Below are 14,844 nucleotides of genomic sequence, written 5' to 3'. Positions count from 1 at the left end.
TATTTGGTATAAATATCATTTTGGTATATTAATATGAAAGTAAAGTTGATCGGAAAATCACATTGGAAGATTAAGTGGATTGAGTATGTCTGTTTTGGACTTAATAGAAATGAATACATTTAAAATTGATGTAAGTAGTACTTCAGATTTAGATGCTAATTTCAGTTTGACTTTTCTGTGGATTTCTTTTGAAGATGATCTTTCTTTCTGACTTTAAAAATTTTGTTTTCTCTCTTAAGATAAGTCTGCCATTCAGTACAGCATTTGGGGCAGATACAGAAGGTTCTCAGTGGATTATTGGCTACCTCTTACAAAAAGTCATCAGTAACCTCTCAGTGTGGAGTAGTGAGCAGGACCTTGCAAATGACACTGTGCAGCTCCTTGTCACTTTGGTGGAAAGAAGAGAAAGGTAAGCTGATTATAGGAGGAAGACTGTGTGTCTGTTGTCTGTAGTCTTTCAAGTGGCAGTTACCTGGTCCTAAAGTCCAGATAGGCCTTGCATTTTGGAGCAGTGTACTTTATATATATACATATATTATATGATGCATATATATATATATATATATATATCATATTATTGCTATAAGTGCAAATACAGCTTTCACACGTTACAGTTGAGGATTGTGTTGACTATTCAGGGATTTGGCATTAAAGAATCTTATGAGAAACATGTTTAATTCAGTAATTTATAGTTTTAAAAACACTAATACAGAATAATCTCATTTAATTTTTTCAGGTATCCTGTTCCATTTTAAAGATGAGAAAAACTTGATAATTTAATGATTTTGCAAGTTAAGAGCTTTAGTGTTTTCTACAACTCTGGAAGAGTTTCTCATTTTTCTTACTACATAAGAATGTGATTGTACTACTCCTGGCATTGACTAACTCTTAATTAGTTGAGTTTCTTGTAATTTACTAGGTATTATTCCAAGCATTTTAACTATAATATTTTATTTAATTATCGTATTAGTCTCAACCATGAGAATTAGGTCTATTATTATTGTTAATTCCTATTTCATAGATCTGGAAACTAAGGAGAGTAAATAAATTTTACAATATCAAATGACTAATGGGATTTGAGCGCAAAATTGTGTGACTCCAAAGTCTATACCAAGTTTATTATACTGTACTTCAGTAACTAATTAAATTTGGTTACCTTCCATTTTTGTTTGCTTAGTATACATATGATGTAAGTAATGCATCTTATGTTTTGTTCTTTCTGACTGTAGGGCAAACTTAGTAATTCAGTGTGAAAACTGGTGGAACTTAGCTAAGCAGTTTGCAAGCCGAAGCCCACCTCTGAATTTCTTGTCAAGTCCTGTGCAGAGGACATTAATGAAGGCTCTTGTTTTGGGAGGTTTTGCACATATGGACACAGAAACCAAACAGCAGTATTGGACAGAGGTAACAGTTCCCTTTATTTTGATAGCATCTTCTTGTGTGTTGCTGTAAAATACTCTGTGGAGACCTAAACATGTCAGTTATACCTTTTCTTGGTACTTTTCCCTTATAATGAATAGGTTGAAGCTTATTATTTTTATAAATATCATCTTACAATTTGTCCATATCTGCATACATGAGAACTTTGAATAGTACTAAGTATTTTGTGGTTTGGGCACATTTTTGCCCACAACTCAAATGAAAGCCTAAAGAATCAGTGAAATAGCCCCTTGTTTTGAATGTGGAGATGCAAATTAACCACATATTAGTTTGCTAGGACTGCCGCAATAAAATATCACAAATTTAGTGGTGTAAAAACAGAAATTTATTGTCTGTAGACCAGAAATCCAAGATCAAGGTGTTGATAGGGTTGGTTCCTTTTGAAGGCTATGAGGAAGAAGCTGTTCCAGGCCTCTCCCCAAATTTCTGGTGGTTTCTGGCAGTCTTTGGCATTCCTTACGTTGTAGAAGCATCATCATAATCTCTGTCTTCATCTTCACATGACATTCTCCATGTGTGTATGTCTGTGTAAAGATATCAGTCATACTGAATCAGAAGCCCACCCTAATGATCTCTTCTTGACTTACTTATATCTGCAACATCCCTGTTTCTAAATAAAGCCTCTTTCTGAGGTACTTGGGATTTGGACTTCAACATGTCAATTTGAGGGAGGTACATAATTCAACCAATAACCACTGTGGACACATTGCCTTATGTAAATTAGCTTTAAATCAGGAACCAAGAGTTACCAGTTTATGTAGGTGGGTGGCCTGTAGTCCTTGTGACTAGAGTGCTCTTAATGTCTGAGAAGGGACACAGTAACAGAATTAGACTTTAGACCAGGATTTAAATAATTGTGCTCTCAATATATAGCTGTAAGTAGAACTAAGATATCTTCATAAATATACATTTTCACTCAGGGCAGGACTGATCATCTGAAGTTATGTTCTCTGCCAAGAGGGGTTAGAAAAGAGAAAAACAGGCAAGAGGTGTATGTTGGGTTTGACCTATAAAACAGAGGTTGGCAAATTGGAACCCAGCAAACCAGACCACCAAACCAGACCAAATCTGGCTTGCTGTCTCTTTGTAAATAAAGTTTTATTGAAACTCAGTCATGTTCAATTGTTTACATTTGTATCTCTGGCTGCTTCTGTACTATAGTGCAATTGTAATTGGATAGTCGGGCCAGAGATGACATGTTCTGCGAAGTCTGTATTTACTCTCTGGCCCTTTGGAGACTTAAATTTCATCTTTGGGGGTGGGGGCAGTTAACGAATTGGAAAGAGATGATCGTGACAGAATTCTGTGAATGGCATTGACTAAGTCATGTTCTGTGATTGGTGGTTTTTGGAAACTAAATTACTTCAGGAAGTGGTTTGACTTACATATATTGTGAAGTGATTTCCATAAGAAGTTTAGTCAACATCCATCATCTCATATAGATACAATAAAAAGAAAAAGCAAAAAAAAAATTTTTTTTCTTGTGATAAGAACTCTTAAGCATTTTCATATATATCATACAGCATAAGAATATGTATTAACTGTAGTCATCATGTTGTACATTACGCTTCTAGTACTTACTTACTCTTACAACTAGAAGTTTGTACCTTTCAACTACCTTCTTCCAATTCCCCTCCACCTCCACCTCTAGTAACTACAAGTCTGTTTCTTTTTTACAGAACATTTTTTTAACAAATCTTTTTCTGAAAGTTGCAATTTTTTGTTACTTTATTTTACTATTTTATTAAAATTCCTCATTGTAAGTAAGATCATATGGTATTTTCCTTTGTCTGAGTTACTTAAGATACACCCTCAAGGTTCATCCATATGGTTGCAAATGGTAGGATTTACCATTTTTTATGGCTAAATATTCTGTTGCATATGTACCATAACTCTTTATCCATTCATCCATTGACGGACACTCAGGTTGTTTCCATGTCTTGAGAATTGTAAATAATGCTACAGTGAACGTGGGGGTACAGATGTCTTCTCAAGTTGCTGTTTTTATTTCCTTTGGATATATTCCCAGAAGTGAAATTATTGGGTCATGTGGTAATTCTGTTTTTAATTTTTTGAGGGTCCTCCATACTATTTGCCATAGTGGGCGGCACCAGTTTACAATCCCCACCAGTAGTGCCCTGGGATCCCCTTTTCTCCACATCCTTGCTGGCATTTATCTCTTGTCCTTTTGATGATGGCCATTCTAAAATGAATGAGGTGATGTCATATTGTGGTTTTGATATCCATTTCCCTAATGACTAGTGCACTGTTATTTTTTTATGTAGGCCAGAAGTTATGATGACCCTCAAAATGGGGAATGTAGGGATCCCTGAGTGGCTTAGTCAGTTGAGTATCCATCTTCATTTTGGCTCAGGTCATGATCTCACAGTCATGTGATGAAGCCCCTTGTTGGGCTCTGTGCTTAAGATTCTCTCCCTCCCCTCCCCTCCCCCTGCTTGCACATGTACACATGCTCTCTTTCTCTGCAAAATAAATAAAATCTTTTAAATGGAGAATGTAACATGGTACAGTTTGTAATGCTTTATAAAGTGAGCATTTATCCAAGTTGAGGAAATAAAGTTGAAATAAATGAAACATGTGAATTAAACTTTAGAAAATTATGCTTTACTATCATTGATAGGTTCTTCAGCCACTTCAGCAGCGATTCTTAAGAGTGATAAATCAAGAAAACTTTCAGCAGATGTGTCAACAAGAGGAAGTCAAGCAGGAAATCACCGCCACACTGGAGGCCCTTTGTGGCATTGCTGAGGCTACCCAGATTGACAATGTAGCAATTCTTTTTAATTTTTTGATGGACTTCCTTACCAATTGCATTGGATTGATGGAAGTTTACAAAAATACCCCAGAGACTGTCAATCTCATAATAGAAGTTTTTGTTGAAGTTGCACATAAACAGATATGCTATCTTGGAGAGGTAAGTGCTTTCTAATTTTATCCCTTTAGGATTAGAACTCCTTAAAGTATAAAAAAATAACAGATACTTTACTTTATTTATTTATTTTTTTAAAGATTTATTTATTTATTTGACAGAAATCACAAGGAGGCAGAGAGGCAGGCAGAGAGAGAGGAGGAAGCAGGCTCCCCGCTGAGCAGAGAGCCCGATGCGGGGCTCGATCCCAGGACCCTGGGATCATGACCTGAGCTGAAGGCAGAGGCTTTAACCCACTGAGCCACCCAGGCGCCCCGATACTTTACTTTAAATTCAATGAATACTATCTGAAATATTTTTGTGCCTCCAAAAGAGTTTTCAAAAAGACTTCAGAATTTTCCAGAAGAACTCAGAATTCAGAGGAAGGCTTATTGAAGGAATATAAATTACTGACCTAATACTGTTAGTAATAAGTAATTTTTTTATATAATATGTTATTCTATCAAACTCATCCAAATGAGGAATATTTGATAAGACAATAGTAGAAAAATTTAATCAGTTTCTGTCTGTTGAAACTCTAAAGCTTAAAATTTTAAGTGGCAATTTGTGTCTTTGCTTTATAAATCAGATGGATATTTAGACACTGAATTCTTTTATGATAAGTAAGCAAAGATGCATTTTTTAATCCTTCTTAGAAATTATTTGGAAAGCTGTTGTAAAACTGTATTAAAGGAATATATTTGTAATTGCCTGCAGATTAGTATAAATCTTGTTTTAAACCATTTCATAATGGGTTCCTGATTTGTACATTTTTTTGTTAGATCAAAGGCACCTGCTCAAAAGTTAGATTTTATTTTATAAATATTACAAATGTAGTCACAGATGCATGACTGAGAGGGCAGGCCATTGCCATTTATTCTGATGTTTAGGACCACTGTTTGGTACTCTCTGCTTTTGCAAGTTAAACAGTGTTAAATCTTAAAATAATAAATGTTATATAAGAAGTTGAAACCGCAAAAGTACAGCAATTCTGCTGCCAAAATATTATTATCTCTCTAGTATGTGTTAGGAAGTGAACAACAACAACAAAGGATGTCAGATTTTCTTAGAAACTGCTAATTTTGAAAATACAACTGCAATCTGTAATATATGCTTTTTCATTTTTCTTAATGTTTTATAATAGTTTAAAACAAGTATTTGAGCTACTCTTGGGATTCAGAGTAAATTTATTAGATTATAGTTTCTTTTAGGGCTTATATTTTTTCCCAACTAAATTCTTCTTAGTAGTGTAATTTATGCACATTCTCTTACAGTCCAAAGCTATGAACCTATATGAAGCTTGCCTTACTTTGCTGCAAGTATATTCTAAGAATAACTTAGGGCGACAAAGAATAGATGTTACAGCGGAGGAAGAGCAATACCAAGACCTGCTTCTCATTATGGAACTTCTTACTAACCTTCTATCAAAAGAATTCATAGATTTCAGTGATACAGGTAAGATGCAGTGTAATGGGTTTTGGTTTTTTTTTTAAAGATTTTATTTATTTATTTGACAGACAGAGATCACAAGTAGGCAGAGAGGCAGACAGAGAGAGAGGTGGAGGCAGGGTCCCTGCTGAGCAGAGAGCCCGATGCGGGGCTCAATCCCAGGACCCTGGGATCATGACCCGAGCTGAAGGCAAAGGCTTAACCCACTGAGCCACCCCGGCACCCCCAGTGTAATGGTTTTAAACTTTGTATTTATTGTCTTTTTTTAAAGCAAAGGAATATTTTTAAGTGAAATTTTATGAGAAAATTCAGTTTATAAAATCATGAAAGTCTCTTTGGTTGAAGCAAAGGGGTAGGACCAACATCTCTTCCTGCTTGGCTCTTCCCTTATAAGAATAGTAGTAATATCTTGTCTTTTTAGGTTCTTAAAAATGCCAAGCACTGTTTATATCACAAAGGCAAGAAATAAGTATCATTGTTACACTCATTTTGTTGATGAGGAAACAGGCACAGAGAAAGTCATATCATTTCCCCCAGATCAATAGCTAGTAAGTTGCAGGACTGGGATTCACATCCTAGCATCTGAATGGGATGCCAGAGGCCAGTCTTTTCTGAGGTACGCTTTATTTATTTATTTTTTAAGATTTTATTTATTTGAGAGGGAGAGAGTGTGTGTGTGAGTGAACATGAGCAGGGGTGAAGGGGGACAGAGGTGGAAGACAGCTTCCCACTGAGCAGGGAGCCTGATGTGGGGCTTAATCCCAGGACCCTGGGATCATGATCTGAGCCGAAGACAGCTGCTTAACCGACTGAGCCACACCAGTACTCTGGAGTTACATTTATTGACCAAATCACTCCTTTGTGTCTTCTGAGGTAGCTATCAGCCAAAATTGTAGCACTTTCCAGATTGCAGCTTGGTTTAGAATCCTTGTTGGGATGAGTAACACTGAATTCTGGAGCTTTGAGGCCACACTTGGAAGACTTAACTTAGGTGCTCATAGACAGCCTGACCTTGGGGAAGTCAATTAGACTTCTTTATTTATTCTGCTAAAGTGGGTATGCAATAAATGCTTTTTGAAGTGTCTTCAAAAGCTACAAAGTATCATGGTGCCTAGCATTGTTCCCAGCAACCAGAAGGTAAAAGAAAGTTGTTATTACAGGCAAGAACTTCTTTACTAATTGAAACATCACTTATTTACTTAGTTTTCCTTCACTTGCCTCTTAACCCACTGACAACCTTGCCTTAAAACCCAAGGGATCTTGTTTTCTTAGAGAAAAATGAATCTTGTCTAGGGCCTTCTTTCATACTTTGTGCAGACATTCACAGTAGTGGACACTTCTGACATCCTTGTAAGATTCTCTTTCTGAGTTGGGTGCTGTGACATTCCACTTTAACCCAGTACTTGAGATTCTTCCTTCTCTGTTTCCTTTATTGATTTATTTTCCTTATTCCCTGAACAATAGTTTTTTGTGATGTCTGCCCCTACCCTAAGCACTACCAGTTTTACAGTCCAGAGGGTTTACTCTCCTTCACAGTTAATAAGGGGTATCTAGGAAAGAAGCACCGTCCTGCACTTCCTCTCAGTGAATTCTTTCTGTACCAAAGCCTCAGCTGCCCCTCTGTTTCTAGGCCCAGCCTCTCACCAAGTGTCGTTCCCATGTTTTCTATTTTGTTCAGGTTGAAGCTTCTCCATCCAAGAGTTCTTAACCTTTTCTAGAGCACATGTTCCTTTAAAATCTGAAGTAGTTACTGAGCCTTTCCCTTAAAAAGTGTATGTTATATCAGCCTCAGAGCTTTACCGAAGGTTAATAGTTGGTTGTGAACTCTTAGGAACTCAGCTGTAGACTTTCCAGGGCTATAAAGACCTAGGTCAAGAACCCTGTGCTCTGAGGAGTCTTACTCAAAGTTAAGAGCTTGTATTGAAAGGGATGGGAGGGCTGTTAAAGGTTGTGGAGAGGGAAAAGGCATCCCAGTTAACAGATTGTGGTGCAGTCTGCCATTCTAAGAACACATTCTATAGATGAATGGCAGATTTTCACAATAAAAAGTCAAAAAGATGAAAAGAAATAGCATTAGCTGATAAAATAGGTGACAGAAAGGAAAGTGATATTTTAAGTAATTATTTTTAAAATAAATATAATTGAGATAAAATAGAAAATACTTTAAATATTATGAAATACAACTTATATTGTAAGCGTAAGTGGAAAAGGGCTTCTGCTCTATATTCTTGAATCCTTAGGAGAACTTGTGGCTGGAGAGCTGTGTCCCACCAAGCACAAGGCAGGATGTTTTATACAGTCCTGAGAGCCCTATCTTTTAGGAGCAAGCCCTGGGAGTTGAGTGGGAGCTTGAGGATCAGCTTCCCAGGGCTCCAGAGCAGGCGCAGGTTTCCTGCTAGATGCAGTCGAGGTTCATCAGTGCCTGGCTTCAGAACATGCCATTTTTCCACCTGGAAAGGAGACTCCTAGGGAAGAAGGTCACAGGCTGGAAAAAGTCATTTTTAAGTAGAAATGCCTTTTTTTTTTTAACCTGACTTTACCTTTTTTGTTTGTTATACAAGTATTTGCTCTTAGTAGAAAAATTTTGAAGTGCAGAGATAGAAAAATCACCCATTCTTTGACATAATCTAGAGTCAGATATAAATGGCATTGTGGTCATTGCCCTTTTAGTTATTTTGTACAATTTTGTGATCATACTCTAAATATAATTTTATATTCTGCCTTTTTTGTTAATATGTTGTTAGCCTTTTCCTTGTCATTAAGATTTTTCATGATTTTTCATGGCTGCATGGTATTCCACCTTTTGGAATTTAACCTGATTTCCCTAATACTGGACATTTGGAATATGTATGATTTTGCTCTTATAACTGGTAATGCAGCAATCACTTCTGTGGGCAAATCTCTTTCTGAATTTCTGATTATATCTTTAGTACATACAGTGCTCAATAGGCTTTTAATGAGTTACTTTTGAAGGTTACTATTAAACTGTATCCTCACCAACATTTAAATGTATTAACATTTAAAAGTCTTTTTTAATGAATCAGAAGTAGTATCTTTTAAAAACTTGCATTGTTTCATAAATGAGTAGAATGAACTGGGTTTTTTTTAACTTTTTAAAAAGATTTTATTTGTTTGTTTGAGAGAGTGTGAGTCTCAGAGCACAAGCAGGGGAGAGGGGTGGAGGGAGAGGTAGAAGCAGACTCCACCCTGAGCAGGGAGCCCAGTGTGGTGCTCTATCCCACGACCCTGGGATCACGACCTGAGCCAAAGGTAGACACTTAACCACTTGAGGCACCCAGGCACCCGAATGAACTATTTTTCACTGGGCTTCTGGTTTTGTTAGGTGTTTGTGGATTTTGCTCACTCACTTATTTAGGTCTTAGGAGGATTCTTAATTTATATGCGTTTTTTTATAGATTAAGGATAATAACCCTTTTTCATATCAGTAGTTACTTTTGACTGCTTTTTTTTTCATGTAACATTTTAATTTCTTTGTTTTTCCCCATAGCTTTATAGCATAGAAAAATTTCATACACCTAGGAGATAAAATAAGTATTACTGTGGAAATTGTTTAACTTACGGTATAGTGTGTCAGTGGAATAGGTTTTACTTTACTTTTATCATTGTAGAATAATAACATAAACACAGAATATCCTCATATCCTCATCAAGTACTCAGAGATCTTAAAAAGTAAAATATAAAAGGATGACCCAGGGCAAAAGTAGGATAGAATATATCTAATTCTATTGGCGTATTGATGTTGCAATTCTAAGACAGCTTTTTTTTTTTTTTTTTTTTCCATAGATGAAGTGTTCAGAGGACATGAGCCAGGGCAAGCAGCAAACAGGTCTGTGTCTGCAGCTGATGTTGTTTTATATGGAGTGAACCTAATTCTGCCTCTGATGTCACAGGATCTTTTGAAGGTAATTGAAGACAGTGAATGTGAACATCCAAAGTGTATATGTTTGGAGTTAAGATGTTTTAGACAAGAATACACCTGATTTAATGAAGGGGGTATAAGTACCTGCTTATCTGTTAAGTACACACGAAAACTAGAATTTTAAGTTCCTATGGTGTGTCATTCACACTCCTGTATGCAGCTCAGTGTGCAATTTATGTCCTCATTTAATCATGGCCCAGAGTCCTGCATTCACTGATGATTAGTGACAGAAAAAATGGTTCTTTTAGAAACTTAGTTCTAATGTTGGCAGTTCTGATTCCCTCATCATTTGTCATTAGACAACTTAAGTTGTATGTTTGGGTGTATTCCACTGATACTTTTGAACATTATTCTCAGATGTGAGGGATTGAGCTATAGAAGGCATTTTCTATCCACCCCATGTAGAAGTGGGATGGTAAAAAACCAAGACTACCACAGTTTTTAAATTTGTGTACGTTCTGATAACCTCATGTCTTGGTTTCAGCAGTCAATATCGGTGGTGATGAGTCTGCCTTTTCTTCTTCCTTTAAGTACCACAGGGGAGGAGAGTCTCTTTTGTGAGTTGTCATAGAGGGTAAAGGTGAGGACAAAGATGTGGATGGGAAGGAAGTGGGAAGTGTGTGCATGTGCGCATGTTTGGCACTCACACAAGGTGGAGTGGGAGAGGAAAAGAGAAGTCAGTCATGGGAAGGAAGAAGATAGAGGTTGAGAAGTGGTTGAAAGTTGGGGTTTAAGAATAGGAGGTTCTGCCAGATTCCCGCAGAGTGGGCTGGGACCACATACTTCTTTCCTTGAGAAATGTTTTTAGGAGAGGATTCTGAAGCCCTGTTAGCCACGTATTCATGTAGCTACCAGTAGTAGGGGGATGTTTAGTAAGCTCTGTATATTGCTTTTCTTTTAGGATTTTTGGTTTGGTTTTGAGAGTTGTTTCTCATCAAATAGACTGTTAAACAATTAGATGTGTATTAAGTGTACATTGCCTGCTTTTTACTTCAGTTTCCAGGACTGTCAGCCAACTTTTGGAAGTGTGAAGGAGTGAATATTCTATTCTATACATAATCTTAACAATTAGTATTTCTCTAACATGCTGGAATGCAAATAAACACATTTGCAAAAGGGTTTTAATCATAGGTCATTTAATAATTTGAAATTTGGCTGTTTTGTCTACTTTTCAAGGTAAAGAGGCGATGTACAGTTGGCTGTAGCTTTTATTAACTGTCCAGAAGATAATTGTTCCTACTATCTATTACTTTTGTATACTAAAATATTCCCTTTATTATAATTTATTTTTACATTTAATTTGGTCTTCATGTTTTCTATATCTTGAGTATGTTTTCAAGACATCATTGTACTTTAAGTTTGTCGGTTATTACTTTATTTACTGCATTAATGAATATAGAAACTAGATATCAGTAAGCATCTAAATAATATTTCTTTTTCAGTTTCCAACCCTTTGTAATCAGTACTACAAATTAATCACATTTATCTGTGAGATTTTTCCTGAAAAAATTCCACAGCTTCCTGAAGATCTTTTTAAAAGTCTGATGTACTCGTTAGAACTAGGAATGACATCATATCCTTTAATTGAGCGTCATTATCATTTGTCACTTGGGGAAAAAGATCTTACCTAAAGAAGTTTTTTAAATTTGTGTTTTTAAAAAAATTTCTTTTGTGTTTTAGTTTTATTTCTTTAGAAAGCAGTCATCTCTCTTAACTACCTTAGTTCTGTGTTTCTTTTGTTAGTTTGCCTCACCTTGTTCTCCTTTCACAGATCCCACAGGTGTTTGGTGCCTGATCCCGAAGTCACTCTTTTCGTTAAGAGCCCCAATTAGTAATGTCATATATTGTTGCTGAGTCTCTGATCTTAGCTACCGGATAGTAGAGAAAAATAAATTGTGTAATATCAGTTGTGTCCTCTTGATCAGAAACACTAGAAATCTATAGTCCAGCTTCCATTCAGAACCACTGGAAACTTTTTCTCACATAATAGTGTATAGACATACTGCACACTAACCTACTCCCTTACCTGTATTCAGTCCTAGAATTTGCTAATAGCTATTTTTAATCTTTAATAAGTCAAATATATCTAGTTTGTTCCTTGACCTTCATGATCAGAATGAGTTCGGAGGTTTGCCAGCTTTGCCTGGAAGCTTTGACACCGTTAGCTGAACAGTGTGCTAAAGCACAAGAAACAGATTCACCTCTTTTTTTAGCAACACGGCACTTTCTTAAGGTAAGACGTTTGGGTGGCCTGTCGTGAAACCATCTGCTTTAATAATTATGGTCAGTGCATGTAAATCTTCATTCAAATGAGGAAATGCTTACATCATTCATAAAGCAGGAAATCATTACTTTCGTTCACTGTGTTTTTTGGCTATAATTCCCTGAATACATTATTCTCTGCTATTATTGTGTGTTCTTGAAAATCAGAGTGGTTAAAAGTAACAGGGAATTTGGTCACTTGATGATTTCGTTTATCACAGCAAGGGGTAACAACCCCTTATGGTTGGATTTTTAAAAAACTTTTAATTTTCAGATTTATTTAATAAATGAGAACAACTACCATCCCTCTTTTTCCTTTTTTGGAATGGGATGGGCTGGAAGACTGTATGATAATCATATATTTTTATTTAGATGTTTTATGTTGTGTACTTTCAGCTGGTTTTTGATATGCTGGTTTTGCAAAAGCACAACACAGAGATGACCACTGCAGCTGGTGAAGCTTTCTACACATTGGTGTGCTTGCATCAGGTACTGGACACAAGTGTTTTCATGGGACTCTGCTCATTTTTTTAACAAGGAGGTTATTCGTACAGAGAGTGGGCCTTTAATACTTGTAGTTCTTAGAGAATCTGTGACTCATTGCTTCCGTTCTGTTTCGGTGAGGCTGTATTTCTTTATTTCCTTGTCACTTCTGCCTTTCTGTGTTTATTTGACAGTCTGTTTGTCAGTTAATAAGGACTTCTTTTCCTTTCTCCACTGTTGTGAATCATCCTTTGCATTGATTGCTGCCCTAAAGCTTTTCCTTAAACAAGTGCTAGAAACCAGGAATCAGCCTGAACGAATAGTAGTGACATGGTTTTTGTTCTTGAGGAACTCACAGTACAAGGGAGACCAGATGAGTAAGACCGTGGACCCAGAGGAGTCTGCCTTGGGAAAGCATGGAAATCAGCAGTGTGTATTTTCTGTCACAGTATTCAAAGTGTAATACTTCATATTACACTATAGAAAAGAATATATTGTTTCATTTTATTTTGTTCAGCCTTTAAAGACTCTGAAGTACTCATTCACTGGGGGTTAAGTTACGCTAGCTCACCTGTCCCTTCCCTATTCCAGTATTCTAGTATTCCAATATTTCAGTCCCTTCCCTAGTCCCTTCAGGTATATGAGAAAAACCATATTGGGTCATCAGCTGCCTTAGTTACCCAACACTCCTTTCCCCTTTTTTGGTCTCCCCACCCCTGCCACCAAACACATGTAAATGTCCCTCATGACTAAGTGATTTACTTTTTTTTTTATTATTATTATTACAAAAAGGCTTTGGCTTTTTTTTTTTTTTTCCTTCCTTGTTTAGAGTCCATAGTATTTGCTGTGAGTGGCACTTGGAGTCTGATTTTATTTACCTGTTTAATAAAGATAGGATTTTGAGGCCTTTCGTGTTACTTAAAGACTCCCTATAGACTTCCTATGGGACCTGCACCCCAAGCTGAAGTTATTCTGGGACTTCAGGTCTTGTTGTGTTCTGTAGGTACTACTTTCTGCAGATGGTGCCCAACTCAGATCTGTGGCCTTTTGCTGTCATCTTACTTCCTTATTGCTTACTAGGAGGATAGGTGTCTTTTCCCTGTGTATATCAGCCATTGCATTTCAGTTGCCTTAAAAAAAAAAAAAAAATTTACACATTGTAGAAAGGAGAGCAGGGTTTTAGGTTTGGCTAATATAAAATCTTGCTGGGTCTGGCCCTAGAGGGGCTATCATTTAGGGAAATGATTTGAGTTTATACTTACTCCTCTGTGAGAAGTCTGTTCCTTGGATAGAGCATTTCAGGTGGCCATTCTGGTTTCATGCTTGTAGGTCAAGGATGGCTACTGTGCCTTACTCTTCCTTTCCAAATGTAATTAACATTTCATTTCACCATTTGGTCTATCATGATATCCCAAGGAGCTAATGAAAAGTAGTGTCAGATCCACTTTTTTTTTTTTTTCAAGAGAGCTTATCTTGAAAAGCTGTTTTGTTTGAATGTCCCTTAACCCCACACCTACTCCTCTATATAAGGCTTTATTATAGAGGGCATTAGAAACAAAATCTCTACACATACACCCCCACCCCACTCCCATGTTCCTGTGTTTCTTATGCTCTTTCTCCCAGAGCCATTGGGTCCATTACTGGTTTGCAGCTACATTTGCTCAGAGTGTCCTGCTTCCACCTTGAGAAAGGACTGAAATACAGTCCTCCCACTATGCCACCTCCTTACAAACAACAGCTGTCTGCCTTTGTGTGACTCTGCTGTTCTCAGAACTGAGTCGATAGGATGTCTATATAAACCTCTGGAAAACTGTTGAAAGTCAGGTTGCAGACTTAGGTTATATGTAAAATGCAAAATAAATATGAAAAATGTGCTTGGAAAACAGAGAAGAGGAACACAACAGCGTTGGTTATTGCATGACTTCTGGAGCCAAGCAGCCTGGATTCTTGCTGTAAAAGCAGTGTAGTCAAAAAAAGGGGAGGGGATGCAGTGCAGTCTTGGACATATTACTTATATCACTGTATGTAAGAACTTCGTCTGTGGAACAGAAGTATAAACAGTACCTACCTCATAGGATTGTTATAAAAAGTGAGTTATGAATGTAAATGACTGGAATAGTACTTGAAATATAAACTTTCAGTTAATGTTAACTGTTAAAAAGAGTTGTCATGATCATTTCACGATGTATTCAAATATTGAATTATTATGTACAATAACTAATATAATGTTATATGACAGTTATACTTTAATATAAGAGAAAAGACCTGTTATACCCTACCTTTCAGAATCCCACAAGGCAGTACCTGATGTGATCTGTTGTGTGACATTTGAGGAAGATAA

At 36.6% G+C, this 14,844-nt stretch overlaps 1 protein-coding gene across 4 annotated transcripts in view; it reads left to right on the top strand.

Annotated features, from left to right (window-relative positions):
• XPO4 (exportin 4) overlaps nt 1-14,844 on the top strand; it is a 132,175-nt gene that overhangs the window by 114,083 nt on the left and 3,248 nt on the right. For all 4 annotated transcript variants that reach the window (XM_032838264.1, XM_032838267.1, XM_032838265.1 and 1 more), the window contains 8 exons: nt 240-409; nt 1,230-1,404; nt 4,082-4,375; nt 5,644-5,824; nt 9,623-9,741; nt 11,201-11,331; nt 11,874-11,991; nt 12,417-12,509. In XM_032838264.1, the coding sequence (XP_032694155.1) occupies nt 240-409; nt 1,230-1,404; nt 4,082-4,375; nt 5,644-5,824; nt 9,623-9,741; nt 11,201-11,331; nt 11,874-11,991; nt 12,417-12,509 (1,281 nt within the window). The remainder of the gene's footprint in view (nt 1-239; nt 410-1,229; nt 1,405-4,081; nt 4,376-5,643; nt 5,825-9,622; nt 9,742-11,200; nt 11,332-11,873; nt 11,992-12,416; nt 12,510-14,844) is intronic.

This window comes from Lontra canadensis, unplaced genomic scaffold (genome assembly GCF_010015895.1).
Source record: "Lontra canadensis isolate GAN:19392208 unplaced genomic scaffold, GSC_riverotter_1.0 scaffold103, whole genome shotgun sequence".
In the NCBI taxonomy this organism is placed as follows: domain Eukaryota; kingdom Metazoa; phylum Chordata; class Mammalia; order Carnivora; family Mustelidae; genus Lontra; species Lontra canadensis.
This window is presented reverse-complemented; position numbering and strand designations above follow the sequence as displayed.